The sequence below is a fragment of the Chroicocephalus ridibundus genome, chromosome 20 (assembly GCF_963924245.1).
Source record: "Chroicocephalus ridibundus chromosome 20, bChrRid1.1, whole genome shotgun sequence".
Taxonomy (NCBI): domain Eukaryota; kingdom Metazoa; phylum Chordata; class Aves; order Charadriiformes; family Laridae; genus Chroicocephalus; species Chroicocephalus ridibundus.
This window is the reverse complement of record NC_086303.1, coordinates 5456372-5474974: the sequence shown is the minus strand read 5'-3', so window position 1 is coordinate 5474974 and position 18603 is coordinate 5456372. Positions and strand designations below refer to the sequence as shown.

General features: G+C 41.6%; 1 protein-coding gene across 3 annotated transcripts in view; it reads right to left on the bottom strand.

Moving 5' to 3' along the window:
- The window catches only part of SRGAP2 (SLIT-ROBO Rho GTPase activating protein 2), a 112837-nt gene that overhangs the window by 23277 nt on the left and 70957 nt on the right, over positions 1-18603 (bottom strand). For 2 of the 3 annotated variants that reach the window (XM_063356342.1, XM_063356344.1), the window contains exons 8-15: positions 16922-17146; positions 15148-15249; positions 14066-14263; positions 9348-9432; positions 6581-6608; positions 4603-4633; positions 2480-2540; positions 450-527 (exon numbers count right to left, since the gene is read on the bottom strand). In XM_063356342.1, coding sequence (XP_063212412.1) covers positions 450-527; positions 2480-2540; positions 4603-4633; positions 6581-6608; positions 9348-9432; positions 14066-14263; positions 15148-15249; positions 16922-17146 — 808 coding nt within the window. The remainder of the gene's footprint in view (positions 1-449; positions 528-2479; positions 2541-4602; positions 4634-6580; positions 6609-9347; positions 9433-14065; positions 14264-15147; positions 15250-16921; positions 17147-18603) is intronic. The other variant, XM_063356343.1, reaches the window with a different exon arrangement.

The window sequence follows — 18603 nt, the reverse complement described above, 5'->3', positions numbered from 1 at the left end:
ACAGTGTCTTGAAATTTACTCTCTCACTTGCTGATATTTAGAATAACAGATAGCCAAGCTATGCCTCAGGAACGTGGAAAACACGGCATTTCATCCTCTACCCGCCAAGCTATTCACAAAGAGCTGGGGGGAGAGGGTAGGAAAATGCAGTTACACCTGGTAATGAAATTCTCTATATCCTTTAGTGTTACAAATAATCAATAAACTATCAGACATGAGAGAAGATTGAATTCAGAATATTTATTGTACAGGCACCCTACAAGGTATAAAGCATAAGGCCAAACAACTGAGTGTTCAAGGTTAATGAGGACTAGAAAAGTGTTTGGGCTAGACTCAATTAGAAAACACAAAAATCAAAGGACCAAAATACAGCAAGCTGCACTGCAAACATGCCATTTCAGAACATTTAAACTAATACATTTGGCAATAACTTTTGAGATCCTCCTTACCTCTCTCAAATGCATTTTTTATGTCATTTACTTCAACTTGTGACCCAGACACTCGGAATATCCCTTCATGCTGCAAGCCTGTAAGACAATAAGAGATGTTGATAACAGTAAGATAAGATAAGCTGGCACCTTCCTCAGCTACATCATATACGATAAAGGAAACATAAGCATCACAGGCAAAAGTATGCCCTTTTAAAAGCCATCTTTCCCTTATATGTCCAAGCACATACAGAATATGTAAAAACAGAACTCGGCACCATGGAGAAAAAATATTAACCCTCCTTTGCAAACTGACAGAATAACTGGGTTATAAAAGCCACGCATGTTATCTTTTACCCTGAAGGATCCCCAAAGGATTTTACAACCCAGAGAAAGTCATAAAATGACGGGATGAAGTAAAATATGGCTAACTACACAATGAAGCAGTTTATTTTGCAAGAGCGATACCGCAAAGGCCCAGAGCAAATCAGCCAATTGAAACGGAAGCATTTAATTACCCCAGCATGACCTGCTATCGAGGGTTTTAGGATAGACTTTAAGACATTCCTGCTAAAAAGTAAGCATTAGCAACGTGATTAAATCCAATTATCAAGTAGGCGAGATGTTCCAATATACTACCATCATAACCATTTCATTGGTACGTGTAAGATGAGCAACAACCGTTACAAATCAGCTAATGAACAAAGTATACGCTTCACATAGGGAAATTCACTCCCATTCATTCAAGTCTTTTAACTGTGGACTTTCTGAAATGGGGAACGTTGCAACATCTTTGCTTCATTTATAATAATGGCTATAAACTAATAAGCTCTCTTGAATGCACCTGTGGCCTCCTCTTCTCGATTTCCATGAGTATTTTTATCACAAGGCAATGAAACCTTTGCAGTACGTGGCTGTATCTGTAGCTATGAACAGTGAAAAGAAACAATCCCAAGTGCAGAGAAGCAAGAATGAGAATGACATTCATCCCACACCTACGCAGCAAAACATTTAGAAATGTCAGGCTACCTCCAACAAAATCCATTCCTGCAATGTAAGTGCGTCAGGCAGGCAGCTTTATCATTTCTTCTGCCTAAAGTGGATTTGTTGTATAAAAGCACACTCCTCCTAATTACAAACTGTACCTGCAAGTCCATGATTTCACATTCAGAACAAAATGAGTTGAGTCTGTTGGAAAATCCTTTTGTTGGGGATCTAAGCTAACCCAGGAATATGAGTCTAAAAAATAAAATCTCCTGACAGCCCCAATTTGCTTCACATTGCAATGTGGCTTCAATGATTTTTCCAGCAAATGTCCAAGTACGGCCTTAATGAAGGATTATAGCACTTGGTTCTTCCAAGTGATGATGAGAATGGGACTCTAGATTATAGTTTCTAAAATGGTAATTAAACAAGGAAAACGAAACAGGGCCTACTATCTGGCTCTGTGTCTCGGTTAATGAAGATAAATTCAACCTCTTTCTACATATGTTAATTAACAGCTGTTTCACATGCTACTAACAAATGATATCGATTAAAAATGAAAACAAATTACAATAAACATATAAAATCTTTCACAGCATTCAAGGCTGTGAAGTTACCCTTCGAAACAGGTATAAATCACCTCATTGTGTCAATAAGTAAGCAATTAATTCACTACTTGACCTCCTACTTAGGGTATCCCTCCTCCTCTAGGAAGAGCATGATTATTGTGGGTGAAGGCCACATCTCAGGGCTCAAAGCAAGGGGAGGGGAGGGGAGGCATGAGTGGTATCAGAGGAAGGGAACCTTATTTTACAAGAAACAAAGGGATATTGTCAGAAGAACATTTGCAAGGGCAGTTATTTGCAATAACCATTTGGAAAAGTGATCACACATACAATACCAACGATATAGCCAAATGTCCGCGATAATTTCTTCATATTGCACTCTCTAGGATTCCTTTGCACAAGCACCATGTCCTGAGCTACTCTGAATATTTTTCAGAAGGCTCCTATATCATCGTTCATTTTATAGAAAGATGACAGGATACCTTTTGTCCATAAACTCACCATGTCTGCTAATGAATCGTATGCAGCTCTCCACCACCAGGGGAATGGCTTGTGAGGAATCCTGCACAAAGAGAAATTTAAACAAGTGCAGTCAGAATGCAGAGTGATGGTAAAAGCGGAGGGTGAAAAGGAAAAAATAAGAATGGAAAGCAGATCTCATCTGCCATATTCTGCTTCCACGCAGTTCCAGATGTGTTTAGTTTCTGGACTGATCACCAAACATCTCAAATATGAGCAATTTCAGGATTGCATCAAACTCCTCCTATTTTGTCACAAGCATTTAAAATAACTCATCAGTACCCTACGGTCACAGGGCACCATGCAGGTACCTGCTCACGGAAAACTCTGTCTTCAGTCCAAACACAGTAACACCTTCTGGATTGCTAGTTTCCACCTTAAACAACGTTAACTGAGACTTTCAGTATGGAAATAAGCCTTTACACTTCCCCCGTCTCTGCTTCACAGCATCACAGATTACTTTTCAGACAACTGAATTTCTGCAATGTCTGCAGTTATTCCTCCCATTCCGGGGAGCAGCAACTAAGCCACAGAAGTGCCGAGGCTGGCTTAAGGTCAGATGCCGGTGATTAAAACTACCACGTGATTAAAACTTCCAAGTTTCTGTTTTGATGTAGCCTCTTCTACAGTAGTTTTGGACAGCAATGCCTCTCATTTGTATCAAAATGCTCACTTGTTAGAATGCTAGGGTATCACACGTCAATCGGTTCAAAAAGATGACAGTCTTCTGCTCAAATAAATATATATATATAAAAACCAGTACAACCCTTCATATATATATATATATATACACATATATATAAACCAGTACAACCCTTTTCCTAACTTGTTTAGGTTTAATATTTTTTGGGTCTATTGAAGTGTCATAGAACTTGGTCATAGAGTGACAATAATTTCTCTACTAATTAGCCATAGCCAGCTGGAACTCGTTTTCTATACGCTGAACAGAACAACCCCAACCAATTAAGAATACTTCAGAAGCTATTCTGCCACTCAGCGGCCCCTGAGGACATGCTTTATTAATAATCATCCAAACAGCATTATAACCCCCCTGACTTATTTTTGAGTTTGACAGTAGGAACTCAGAGAAACACATATTCCCGGTCCCCAGCAGAGATTAAAACTCTCAGAGCAGTTATGTTTTAAACTGTTAGGTCAGAAGCAAAAAAACCCCATTTAAACCACATGCAAGTGATTTCTTGTAGGTTACTGCGAGCTGTGGGTTCAGTGTTTGCAAACAGATTCGTTTTTAATTTAGGTTTCCAAATCAGAGACTCGAGTCAGTTCTACTTGAGTCAGAACATGCTTCTGAGACACCTCAAAAACTACTTGTGAAAATGGCAATCGAGACACATATATACTTCATTTTCAGCATAGGAAAGGATCATTTTTAGAGCATAAATAAAAGAACAACAATTAAACTCAGAAAATAAGAAAGGTTTGATTCCACACACCAGAACCACAACTTGCTCTCTTACTTGATTTCCAAAATAAAGAGATCCTAAACACTACAAAGCAGCACCCCAAGACAGATGGTAGGAAATGAAATTCCAAGCCAAATTTTGTCTTTACAATATCAACAAGAAATATTTTGGTTTTCCCCCCCTATCTCAAAGAAACACATTTTAGCTCATCAGGTTCTAAAAAGCAACAGATTATCCCCCACAGCCAGGGAGACAAAGCATCGCTGTTGTAGGTCATTATTACAAGGCGGCCCAACGCGAGCAGTTACTGGTTTGATAGCATTGCAGTGGGACACCAGCAAAAATAAAGGGCAAGGGGACAAAGAAACAACAGCACGAAACCCCTAAACCACGACTGTCCAGACAGCTCAGGGCTGTTTGGCATTTTGGTTCCAGGTCTGTCAAAACACAAAGTAAAATTAATTTTAAATTTTGTCAAAGAAAATGAATCAAGGCTGTGGATCCATGTTTAATTTATTCCAGTTACTGAACAGGTAGATGCCAGTCCCACTTGAACAAGACTGAAAAGGAACATGTAAGAGAGAGATGGAAGGATAAAAACATTTCCCTGTTTTCCATCTACCCTCCTCTCCACAAACACACACCTATCCCTCTTCTGTTACTTAAGGAAATATTTATTACCTGCTTCCTTATGGTGGAGCTGCGCCGGCCACTGGGGAGATCAGAACCGCCCATTGGTGCAGGAGGGAAAAAAAACAAACCAGAAAAGTCAAGATAATCCTCTACTACCATCGTTCTCCTTCGTTCAGTGTTCCAAACCACGCGGATTTTGGAGGAGGGAAGGAGCCAGACGTACAAGTCAATCATGACGACTTAGTCTCATTCAATTTACAGAACTTCAGAAAGATTTTAAGTGACTTTAAATCACTAAAAACCTAAGATTGACGCAAGGGAGTCCACTGCTTTGACAAAAGATTACCCGTGACATTTTAATTCCAACCACATGGAAATCTGTTATATAGGGCTCCTTGTTCAAGACGAAGTTTGTTATAAATTACACATCGCTGTTCTCTGACAGGGCCACTCCACAGAGGGGAGAAGCGGGTGGGAGCATCCTACTGGGCTGGTAACAGCGGCCATTGTGGAGTCTTTAGTATAGTTTCTGATAAAACTTCAAATAAATAAATAACACAACCCCCCTCAAACACCAGCACACACTGGCCAGGCTACACCATTCCAGTATAAGCTGTGATGGTCTCGTTTACTTATGTTAGTAAGCATTAAATGTAGAAAATCAGGAAAAAGCCTGGCATTGCCAGGATTTTTCCCCCCTCAAAATTTATTACTGGGGTTTAAAATTCCTATAGTTTCTTGTAAAAATGAAGCATGAGATAATAGTAGAGAGGCCTTAATGTATCATTCAAGCCAATTCCCTGCTAGGGCAGATGGCTCCTGAATTATAAATAAGGTGATTAGAACCGTGATTTTTAAAAAGACTGTACAATGTGTTAATTCAGGGGAAACTCCTTTTATAAAAATCAAAAACACTGAATGAAAAAAAAAAGAAATCAGATTCCATGGGCTGTCACAGACAATAAGGTCTATTTTAAACTATTAGCAGTAATGATTCTTTGATATTTAAAATTGTTTCATGATGAATAATATTTTATTATTATAGATGTCAGGCTCTAATTAGGACCTGTCAGCTTTGCTTTGCTGTAAGGAATGTGAAAAGTAGTAATGACTCCAGATCGGTAGTAATCACCTTCCTTTTGTGAACAAGGCAGGATGATGCACAGCCCTTACTCCAGCTCCTCGTGCCCAGCGGAGCCCTTGGAATCCATCAATTTGGTGATGGAGATTTGTTATGTTTTATAAAAACCCCATCAGGAGAAGCTTACTTACGGTTCTGTGACTGGTCCTAATTATAAATGAAAAGTTTATTCTCCACGAGCTCTGTACTGTTGCAATCCAGTTCCACGGCACCGCAGAGAGCATCAATGGGATAAAGAGTTTTCCAGTTTACGCTACTCAGCCCCGTACACCAACCACGTGGATAAACCCTGCAGAGCCACAGGCCCATCTCCCTTACTGAAATACGAGTGCGTTTGTAAAAATCTTAGTTTGAAGAATACTTTTCTGGGGAACAGTGCCAAGTTAAAACAGTTTCTCACACCTTCCCGACCCGAATTAAATGCACTGAGGCAAGAAAAAGTGCAAGACTTCCATCTATCTTTTTTTCTTCCCCTCCTCTGGTTATTTTTAATCCCAATAAGTTTCCCAACCTGTTGCAACAGGCAGCCCTGCCAGCAGGTGTATGGTCACAACTGCGGCAGCAGCACAGGGCAGCAAGAAGCAAGAAGTGTTTAAGCAGGCACAGCGTCAAAAGAAATACTCATTACTTAGCTGACCAGAGGCTACTAAACATATGTACAGGCTGTATATGCATATGTATATGCATAAACTCTACCTTGCACTGATGGAGGGAATAGTAACGGCATTTAAAGCCATATTAACTAGCAGGAATTTGCTTACGTATTAGCTAAATGAGTGTCTTTTTCTAACAGATACATATCCTGGGCTGGTAACTGATCTAGAACAGTAGTGACCAATTTGCATCAGATTTTCCTTAAAAAATGATCCCCTGAGCCGCACCTACCTGGCAAGGGAGCAGTCAGTCCGCTGACCTGTTAAGAAGACAAAGAAACATAGCATTAGAAGAGAGGAATGGGAAAATACTTTCAATGGCTTTGCAAAGCCAGTTTTGGAAGAAGATGGAGGAGAAAAATCTGTGGGAGAGGGAGGGGGCAGCTCTGGGGCACGGGACAGGGGCTGCCCCCCCGAGTAGTGCTGCTGGAGACCCCAGCGAGGCCCATCTCCAACCGGGAAACCCAGCAAACAGCTCGGGCTGCCTGAGGACTCGTTCTTTGGAAAGTATTGTTTTTGAAAATGAGTTCCCTGTGCATTCTAATTGTTGACTTCTGCTGCCAAAAAACTGGGCTTGTCAACCTCTCCCTCCCTCCCCCTTCCCAGGGGAATTAGTGGGGCGAGAGATTATACTTTATAAAGCCACTTAGTAAGACTGAAAACATTCACGGATTTGTTAGCCCACAGACTGAACGTGCTGGCATTACGCTATTTTGGTAGACAGACGTTTAATGATATTTTCCACAAACATATTTATAAAAACGTTCCATTAACTTGCACTGAGTTTGCGAGGAAGCAGCCAAGCTAACGACTACTGCTAATGCAGGCAGCGTTTTAAAATAGCACAACGAGGAGTAAGAGAGACAGAAAACTAGTGAGTGCCTCTGGGAATTGTACAGGCCAGATCTTTTGCTGGTACAGATCATCATCAGTGAAACCACACTGATTTACAACAGCTGAAAATCCACCTTCCCTCCAGTTGTCTTCCTGCTCCTGGGGAGATGGAAGAATGAACGAGGGAAATGTCTAATTGCTGAGGGCTGACAATTAGTTGCACACATCTCGATAGCCACTTTCCTCTCCCCACGTAAAGCCAAAACAGTGCATAATTTACATGAAAATGTTATTCTGAAGCAGAATTTCCAGCCATCTGTCCCATTTTCATCATAGAATATTCATATATATAAATTACACGGCTGTGGCAACATCAAGGGGCTCCTACATTAGGGTGACAAATGTGTACAGTAGGCAGGGACATAATTACTTGTAGATAGGAAGAATTGCTGCTATTTTTATTACTGGAACTTGTCATCTTTAGATTAAGGTAATTTGCAAGAGGACTAATAAATGTCACCTGAGGATGGGGCAAAGAAGAATAAAAATCGTTAACAAAAACATGAATTTTCCAGGGACTGAAGACACGCGGCTGTATGCACATTTTTCAGTAAAGCTCCTAACCGTGCTCCAGGGACTTGTGAAAGGAATTTTATTTGCCCATTTCCCAATTAAGTGACATTTTATGGATAAGTCTAGGCACGGTCCCCAGTTTGTACCATTAACCTGCTAATGTGGTTTTAGAGACGCAATCTACCTCCCTCTCTCAGCTCCTTTTGATCTCACAGATGACAAAAGTGACTTTTTTCAGAAGCTGCTGGAGCTCGCCCTGACCCACATGGGGTCCCTTCACAGAGTGACTAAGAAAGCTCTGGTTTGCAAAGCAATCACAAGAAAACAGAAGCAGCCTTTAAATCTACATAGCAATACAGAAATCGCATTTAATTTCCTCTTCGTTCTCCCCCCCCCACCCCAGTTGGAGCTGGGTTCAAGGGGCAGCAGGTTAAGAGGAAATCGGTCTCGGTATGCAGAGGTCAGCTATGATCCAGGAATGGGATTAGTCACAGGGGCAGCACGGGTGTCATTTGGAGATATTTAGAGGCAGAATAAAAATACCCTAAGGACACAGATCTTTGGCTTCATCCCCCTTTTCTACAGGACAGCTGAAGAGACGAGCAGCTTTGAACAATAAAGCACAAAACAGTGACAACGTCCTTTCCTTACCTTCTAGCGGTTTGGGTCTGATAAACATGAAACTCTTAATTACTGTAGCAATAATTTTATTTTTATAGTGCATTTTTAAACTGAAAGCAAAGCACTTCAAAGACCACATGCTGTTTAAGTTTTCATTCAGGAGATTTGCACACCATAAACTGTGGGGAGCCCAGTTAAGTTACATATCAAACCACGAGCCCTGCTCCAGCATGTAAACCCAGGAACGAGTCGAGCCATTTTTTGACCTGACATTTAGACTGTTAAAACCTTCTCCTCAGCAAATATGAGGCAGACAGGTTTCTATGGAAACTTGGATGCATAGTTTAAACATGTTTGGCCAACAGGATTTGCCCATACCATGAAGGGAAAGAAATCTTCCTTTGTTCTGACACTAATAGCAAATGCATATCCAGTTCTTCTACTGCCCCCTGACTAATGCCCTCTAGATTGGCAACATACTTCACATGCTCTGAAATTTGTTTGTTATTCTCCCAATAAAAGCCCAGGCTCACATACATTAGTGTGGTCTGGATTGAACCCACAGAGGTGAGAAGCAGCTGAACTACCACACAAAGGCAACTTCTGACCAGGCAATACTTCCCAACTCATCAGGAAACTGTAAATCACAAGGTTTACCCCAGCAGGGATTATTAAGTGAGAAGCAGAACGTGCGTATACAGGGAGAGGACAGGATGAACGAGCGGGTATATGCTTCACTTTAACAAATAAGTGATGCACATTAGTGATTCATTAAGTATTTTCCGTTCACCATTAATCAAGCAGCCGTGTAGGTCATTTGGCTTCTCCATCATGCAGATCGGAAAAATAAATTCATAAAACATGAGTATGTCCACTTTGCATCAGTAATCCCAGCCCATTACACTCAGCTGACTAATTCAATCAGTGCAATAGCCTGGTTAATAGCAGCGAGGAGCAGGTACCACACTCACTTTCTCCCAGGGTCTTCTGGAGGAGGTCGTGTTTGGCTTGGAGCTTCGTTATCAGGTTCCTGCCTTCCAGATACTCCTTCATTTTCTGTGAGGGAGGAAAAAAAACCAAGATCATGAGGGGACAATTCATTTCTTCGATTGCATCTTTAGGTTAGTGGATTCTGAACACAATGCTGAAGTACAGAATTACACTGAAATTTACGGTGCAAAGGATGAACTAAGTCCCCCTGGTTTATCTACCCAGGTAAATCCGAAGCTCGGTCCCTACGTATTTGCAGTGCAATTTCTATTGTTTCCCTGTGGAATCAGCTGAATGTTTGGCATCTTTTAAGAGATCTGAGGAGCTGTCATGCCTCTCCTCTCCAGACAGGGTGAAATGGAAATGCACTTCCCTCGCACGTCACAGGCAACTGAATGAGCAATCTGTTTTAACAAACTAAAAGGCTGCTACTGTGCTTATTCTCTCACTTAACCTCTCTCACCCCACTTTACTTGTCAAATAGTGTGTCTGCCTCCACGCTGGATGATACACAGGGTTGCAGGGAGGGGCACGGGACAAAACAAATAAAGATATTATTTAAGTCCAGATTTGTTCTCTCGGTGAAATATTATACAATCACGCAGTCATTTTCCCACTTCTTTCTGATTTTTCACAGCTCTGCAAACGCTAGTTTTTTACAGCCCTTTCATCTCTTACTTTGCAGTTCAGCACAGCCTTATTTATCTTCACCGTGCTGCAGTGCATAAAATACTCCGCTGTACGGTAGCTGTCCACATTATAATTAGGACATGTTTACACTCAAAAATACATAAATAGCACATAACTCTTCAAGTATCACAGGCCATTCTTTAGAATCATGCGATTTTTTAAAAAAAAAAAAACAGCTAGCAAAACGAACACAAAGAAAATATTCTCATTTAATAATGAAATACTCCTGTTCTTGTCTTCAGTTTTCCCCAGTTTCATCCACTTTTTCCCAGTTCTGCTCTAGTACTGCCATATTAGACTGCAAATCCTTAAGGTGAAAAACCAGTATTTTAGCTAAGAGAATGCCTGGACCCTGCTTGTCCTATGTAGGTCGTAACAACAGCAGCCCCTGTACAAGATGTAAAGAACCAAGACGCAATGTATGAATACACCCAGGTAGCGCTGAGGGTGGGGGGAAGGAGCTAAGGAAGATGTCACGGGGGGGTCTCCAGCAGCTGTGTGTCCCAACACGACAGCCAAAAACGCCTGAGCTGGGGCTTTAATTAACTGTCGGGAGTTTGTGTTTTATGTCCCTTTGGTTGACAACATTGGAAGAAAAGTTTCACAAGAATTAAGTCCCTTTGGCAAGTCTCAGCACTTCCTGCTTCCTATAGTAATACTTCAACTTTTTGTTGTTGTTTTAGAAGAAAACAGGAAGCATGATCACTGTGGCAAAAAAGAAAGTTAACCATATTTTTTGCAATTTCGCCATAGAATCTGTTCGCCAAGCACCAACTACTTAATCAGTTAAATCTCTGCATCAAATTTTGACAGAAGAAAACAAGAAGAGTATAAGATGCCAAAATAACCAGAGAATTTGAAGTGGGGATTTGAGGATAAATCTGGTTCCGGGAGGTTCCGAGCTCCCCGTCTCTAAGTCATGATCAGGCGAAGAGCCAGAAGGGCTTGAAGGCTCAGCTCCAAATAGCTCAAACAGAAGCTTAAAGATCAGCAAATCAACTCGATTTGGAAGCGCGTTCAGGCTCCCTTTGAAGCAGATAGGAAATCTTCAGCTCAGCCGACTGATGGCCGTGGCTGGGCACAGGGCAGGGCACGCTGCTGGCACCCGCGCGTCCTCCGGCTTTGCGGCATCTGCCACGGTCACATTACGAACGTCTCTTCCCTGCAGCCGGGTACCAACGATTGTTTTACAGGAGAAAAAGAGAAGGTTCCTACCCAGTGCACTATTTCATGCGTCCTTTCTATTTCCTCATGCCTAACATTCTGTACCCTGCCTGTAACCAGCAAACTTATGAAAAAATAACTAATTTCAAAATAAGGCTTCAGGCCTTTTTTTCCCCCCCCAGTGAATTACAAAGATCCACTAGCATTTGATTTCTGGCTTAATAAAAACAGTTAAAAAAAATAAAAATCAAACTATGGGAGAACGACTAAGGATTTCACTTCTGGCAGAGCACAGCTGGAGTCAGACTAAGTACAATCAGACACAAAGGAGCAGAAACGTCCCCAAGTCGCATTATTTCCAGACTGTAAAAAATCAGAGGTGAAGATCTGTTGTTAGCCAGAGATGGTGAGCATTCTGCACCCAGCACCTCCTCAAAACCGTGCAACATTAACACCCCCTCCAAGCCCAAACTCACTGCAGTATTTTTCCAGTGAGAACCAGTTGCAGATGCCATACATAACAAAGTGCAGTGCCAGCTAGACCATACCTGCCTGCCGCGTGGGAAAGCAGATTTTATGCTTTTGAGGCTATAAAGAAAAACAGTTTCCGTCACTGTCCCACATCCTTAACTGTCTCCACTCTGGAAAACTCAGCAGTTTTCCTCCCTCCGCCCCCCAAGAACGATTTCAAACAAGGCACTGGAATGAAGGAGCGGGTGAATTAGATCCCTGCTCCCCTGCAATGGGACGCGGGAACAGCGGCACATTGACACAACCAGCACGACATTTCTGGAGGACTGATTAGCAGGGGAACTTTATATAATACTTACTCATGTCTTAAGGGTTTGCTAATAATAATTTTACATTAATTTTTAAAGCATTTCACAGAATGAGCATCGTACTGGGTTTTAATCTTTCTAGAGGAAAAAATAACATTTCAGCTAAGAACTAAAATTACCCCGTTTTAGACGTGAAAAGAATCAAATCATTCTTTCCCCTTTTTGCTTCTCAGGTAGGGTGGAGTGCCAGCTGTGTGACAATTAGCGGTACGATCTCGGCACTGACAGCATCCTCACGCTGGCTCGGAAGCAGGAGTGTAGCCATGGCAGCGGCGGTACCCAGGCGCCCAGGACACATCCCCGCGTTTCGGCTCCCTGAACTCACTGCTGCTTCCTTGCTTTAGCGACCTGCCGTAGCTCGCTGCTAAGTCAATCCTCACTCCTATGCTTTTCACCGACACGGGGAGGTTTAAGCTTCTATTCTGAATACAAATCTTCCTTCAAAGCCCTAAAAACAGAGCCATCTTGGCACCAGTGTGTAATGATATGCCTCTAGTGGAAATAACAGCTTTTATCAGCACAGAGATACTACAGTCAGTGCTCCTTCAATTCAATTCCCATGGTGGCATCGCTGTATTTACCTAAGAGCTCTGCCTAGCTAGCAACGCAGTACATGGAATTTCCAACTTGAGTTATATAGTAATATGTAATATTCTTTCAAATTAGTATTTTACTTTCAGTTCACATCCCTCAGCATTTAGCACATCATAAGGTACGAAGGGATTGAAATCTCTGCTCTGCACTACACCGTATTTTCCCCTACACAAAGAACGCCTCGCCCATGTTGCTGCACAGCTCTGCCCTCACACTCATTAATACTCATCTGAGCATTTTTTCCTACACTGAAAAAACTGCTCCTTACAGATTCAAAGCTTGAAATCCTTATAAAGGACATTTATAAGTCCGGTCAATAGTAGATCAATCGAGCATTTGATCAGGCTGGTCAAAGAGGGCCTCCGTGTGACAGCTTGGTTCTGCTGGTCGTTATTTCACCCGCGTTGCGCCCGAGGTGACAGACTGCACCTCTGCTCACTGAGACAGCCCTGCTCTCCTGCTGGCACCTCGCTGCTCTGCGGCAGGACGCTAACACGAGGAAATGGAAAAGTATCACATCCAAATAGAGCCCCGGGTTCCGTCTCCGTTTTGAACTTACAATAGCCCCTCTCTAGAGAGGGAGCGCTTAGAGTTCAATTAAAAAATCATTTTTCCAGTTTCATAACCCTGGGTAGGGTGGTCAATCCCTTCTTAATTGAATCGGTTTCTCCACCCACTTTTCTCAATAGCCAGTTTCACCTTCTACAAAGGCTTTTTAATTTTTCTAAGTCAAGGTCTGAAAGAAACCATCCTGCCAGCTCATGGAATTCGCACAGAAGCTTCAGACTTTTAATCAGCAACACCATTCTTGGAAGAGGAATCTAAAGGGCAGTAAATATAGCAAAAGATGCTCAAAGGAATGACAAAGTAACTGGGATAAGAGGTATGCTTTTCATATGCTATTTTGAAATATTTTTTAAATGGAAGCGAATTCAACAGTTTAACATAAACCTAATTTAGGAAAAAAACATATAGTCTAGTATGAAATTCAATATAAAAAGCTCTTAGTATCTTGTAAAAATGCATCGACACAATTAAAAGCTTATGTGAGCTGAAATTGCAAGATGGTAATAACAAGAAATGAAAGAGCTGAACATTCTCTTAGTCTGCATTATTTTTGAAAATTGATATTTACCAGCTATTAGGTTCTTTCTCAGACAATTCCTTTTTAGATGCAGAAGAAATCAAATTTTACGCAGTTTATCCACAGACTAAGTTTGCATCAACAAAGGTATCCCAATATATTTGTAAAGAATGCAAAACACCCGTTTTTAAAACCTAATGTGCTTACTCTGCTTGTCCAAAAATCAATTACAGAACTATTTTTGTAAGATGATAGCCTCATTTTCATTCTCTTGTGAGTATAATCCTAAATACGTTATATGTGCTCGTACTGAAAATTAACTCCTTACTGTGAAATAGAACTGCTCTGTCTCCTGCTGGTTGGCCCGTCTCTTGGCAATGCTGGGTTTGCTCATGAACGTTTCCGAGACAGTGGATTTAACAGACTCCATAGAGTTGCTGTACTGAAAGCAGTCAGAGACATCAAAGTCCTCTATCGTCACTATATCCTGGATTGTCTGGAGCGTAGCTTCCATAGTCTTTTTAACCTGGCCAGCAAGAACAAGAGTACTTAAAAAACAACAATAGTGTGTTGCAAGTGAAAGAGCGCGGTAGTAAGTACCCTGGAGCATGTTACTAATAAACAGATATTACTGGTTTCATGTCCTGTGTGCCATAACTAAGGTGCAAGTTTTGCTCATGAGCAGCACAGTCCATATAAACAAAGGGCTGGCAGCACACGGAACTTGCCAGGAGTCGGAAAACATCTGTAATCTTCCAGGCTGGGAGAGGTAAGGAAATTTAACCTCAATGCAAATAGTGCTGGAACAAAGATCTTATAATCATCTTCTGTAACCGTATCTACTAGGCATCAAATGTTAGACTTTAAAAACAGGACTTTGAGTCACCACTGTGAATTTCCACTGAAGGCCAGAATCAACTTCCTAGACATGAAGGAGTTGCAAATTTTGCCCAAGGAGGAATAAAAATGCTTGAACGCAGAAGTGCAGGTAAGGTATTTTGACCTGTTCCCAAACAAATGCAATTGATCTGGTCTTCTCCTCTTCAATGACCAATCAAACACAAACTAGCTCTTAGCTTAAGTTATGCAAATTCACTGTCTTCACTTCAAAACATTACATTCCCCTTTTTCTATCAGCTATTTAAATACAACTTGTGCAACATAGCCAGCACTATCAACTTAAGCATGGGAAAAGAGATACATGGAGGTATTTTAAAGGATCCTCTCTGTGCACCCAGTTTTCGTGTGAAATCACACACGAATATACTGCTGGCCTCGGTTGCCTTATTCGTGAATTTTACCACAAGTGTTCATAACACAGGATCACAGAAAATAGATTTTTTTTTTTTTTTCTTAACTAGTCCCACTGGAAATAGTAAAAAGGTTGTTGATTTTGGTTGCTTAGCTCACCTCTTCATTTTCAATCTTAAGCGTAGATAACCTAGACTGCAATTGCTGGCACCGCTGCACTAACTCGCTCTGGACCGGTTGTTGGGCACAGAGCTGCGATTCCTGGAAGAGAAACAGCACCATTTTCAGAGGGCTAGGAAAAACCCCCACATAATCAAGAACACTGCAAATAGTTCATTATGTTATTATAAACAAACATCCTCTAAAGTGTTTAATTTTAAATCTTTGTAGCCCTCGATTTGGAGCAGTGGAAGAGGCCTGTGTTCTATGAAATTGCAGTTCGCTGCCCAGCTGTGCTGAAAAGGGAGCGAGAACACAACATCAAAGAAGAACTAGAAAAAGTTAGCTACTTTCAGTAATGTAAGCTTGTCCTGAGTTTTGAAAGTCTGAAGGTCCTCTATCACAGATATTAGGCTAAATCACACCCTAAAACCTCAGGGAGAAGCAAGCGTGTTTCTCAGCAGACCAAGAAGAATTTGGTTCGATATGTTATCCAGGCGTCCAGGGGGTATGAGTGGCTGAGCTTGCTCAGCTGAACTACCCGTACACTACAGCAACAGGTACAATTCACTATTTAATGAATGCAGTGAAATAAAAAAGATCAGGTTAGGGACGTGTCAAATATGCCAGAACTGTGGGCTTCCCTGTACTGTTAAGAATTAGTCTTATTTCACAGCATGAGGCAGCATTTCTTTTAGTTTGGTATTTGGTGGGGTTTTTTTTAAAGGAATGCATTGACCTCATTGTATAAGGCTATTGTTTAAAGACAGAAAGTGGAATTGGAGTTTTATCCCGCACATGCACATATACCATCATATATTCAATCTGGTACGTGCAGGACCATTGCAACAAGACCATCAGCCTGCGTTTATAAACACTCATTCAGCCTTGAGAAGGACCAAGATAAATGATTCAGCAAACGCGAGCTGTTACTGTCTGCAGGTAATTCTTTTTCTTGCCACGATCTTACAGAATACTACCAAAGCACAGAAAACCTGAGAAAGGTCATTTGTAGTCTGAGGGTTTCACTTAAGAGGGAACAGACAAAGAGAAGCCTTAAGCAGCAACTGTAAGAAGAGGCTGGCTGCAACAGACTGTCCTTACAGTCTTTCCTTAGTGTTCAGGAAGAGAATCTAGAAACCCAACCAACTGACCTAAATTATTACATTATACATGTGTTCCCATTTAGATTTGTGAACTGGTTTCAGCTTGTGCGACTTTAAACAGTTCCCAGATGGGCAACCACATCTTGATAAACCTATAAAGAGAGAGATTTCCATTGCCAAAAAATCAAAGTCCTCTGACTGCCTTGTCTCATAATGAAGATGCATAAAGCACCACTATAAACCATTTGTGCTCTACGATTACACACACAAATGCCTAAAACCAGCAGCATTTAAGTCTCTTATCTTGTTGCCCATTCAAATCTCTAACTTCAGAGTCTGTCTCAGGGCGCAGCGGTCAACGGTGTCTTGAATGAGAGGTTAAAACAGTGTTTCCTGTCTACATTTAGTATTATACCTAATTAAGTATTTTTCATCTTCAGTAGCTTTGATAGTCAAAAAGTGAGAGTCAGTCGTATTCAGATATCCGTGCCATGAGCCTCTGCTTAATCTTCTAATCAGCTCCCTTTTCCAAGGCTTCCTCGTACCTCCCAAAAATAGAGGCAAACAGGTGGCCTTTTAGTGGGTCTGGCTATCAAAGGCAGGGGAAGCAAAAAGGCGAAGCTGCAAGTGTTTACAGAGCTGGAGCCGGAGGAGGAATATAAACTGACCATGTCGCCCATATGCGGCTGAAACTCGAACTTCATGGGCGGACAGAAGACATTGTTGTACATCTCCATCAGGCGCTGCTTATCACTGTTGGCATCCAGGTTCTCAACAGCGTTTTCAATGGCATCCAGACCCTCGTGCTTCGACTGCTCCAGGTTTAGCTCAGCAGACAAGAATGTCCTGAGAGCTCTGTTGAGGCTAGCGTGGTATCCCAGGTCACAACACTGCTGGAAAAAGACACACAATTCCATATGAATAAGCGAGGAAAGTCTGTAATGGAAATTAAAATGTTTCCAAAGCCAGAAGTTATGTAAATGGATAACAAGCCGTGGGTATTTTATCACCTTCTGGGTACCAGAGTGGTCACACATCTCTCATTGATTGCAGAGGCAGCTTGACCAGGGCTCCTCGGCTGGCCCTAAACAGAATTCTCAACCTCTAATCCCATACAAATTTCAACATCATGTTATAATTAGTCTCCAAAACAAGTACAGCTTAAACTATTATGACATTTTGCCGAGTTCTCATGGAATACTAGAGAGTTCATTTCATGCTGTTAAAAAACCAAAAAGTAAGCTAGAAGTGTGTACGTTCAGTGGATTTCTTTAGATTCTAACCTTACTTTCAGGGGTGCTGATTCCCATTGAAAACACTCCAAAAACTTTAAATAAAATTATTCAAAGAAAGAGGAAAACAATGCACTAAAGTACTACCCAGAGAAACAACACATAGGATTTGGATCATCTGGAAAGGTTAATCTGCATCTAAATTATTCCACCCAAGATACAGAAAAGTGCTTAATTCAGTGTACTTCAGGAAGCACAAACATGACCTGAACATCACAGGCATAAAGAACAGAGTCATCCAAAAAGCAGGCAGCGATCAGTTGGGATGACTTCATTGCTGGGGTGAAACACAAGAGCAAAAAAAAAAAAACCCAACAAAAAACAAAAAGCAACAAAAACCCAACTTTCAAGCAGAAAGTGGTCGTGGTCAAGAATTTCCTGGCTCTTACTGACACTGGATGATGTCACTGGAAGACAATCAAGCAGCTTCATCCCCACCATGGCCACGCAGCCAAGTCTTAATGTTTCAGAAGGGAGAAAGGCGCTTTTCATTAGCTGATCAGAAACAGCCTGAATTTTTCAGACATCTAATAAAGTGAGCGAGAAAGGAGCCCACCTTCTTGGAATTACAAGCAAGATTACATAGGCTAGGAGGGCATCCAGAAAGAAAGAGACCATCTGCGTGATTGCTGTGCTGCTCTGTAAGCAAAATTCACATGAAATCTCCCCCTCACCCATCATTTGGGTCTCATCACTGTCATTGTGTGCAAACGCAAAAAAAAAAGGGGGGGGATGGGGGGAAGGAGGGGTTGAGGGAGAGAGAAGAGAGCGCAACTACTGGACCATTCCCTGCTTTCAGAGAATTTCTGTCACCAGGCACTGCTCGATGCCTGGCTCCTGTGCCAACAAGCTGTGGCAGGTGTGGAGTCTTGTAAAAAGAGCTGCAGTTGCTGGTTAGGCTGGAGGCAGAGAATTAAAGGACATTACGCTCAATCAGAAAGAACTAAAACTAGCCAAAAACCCCACAAAAGACGCTTGATTAAGAATTTGCACGTGTGGAGGCAGTCTTGGATCGACAGCCACTCAAAGCTACTGCTCTTTTGCATGCGCACGACAGT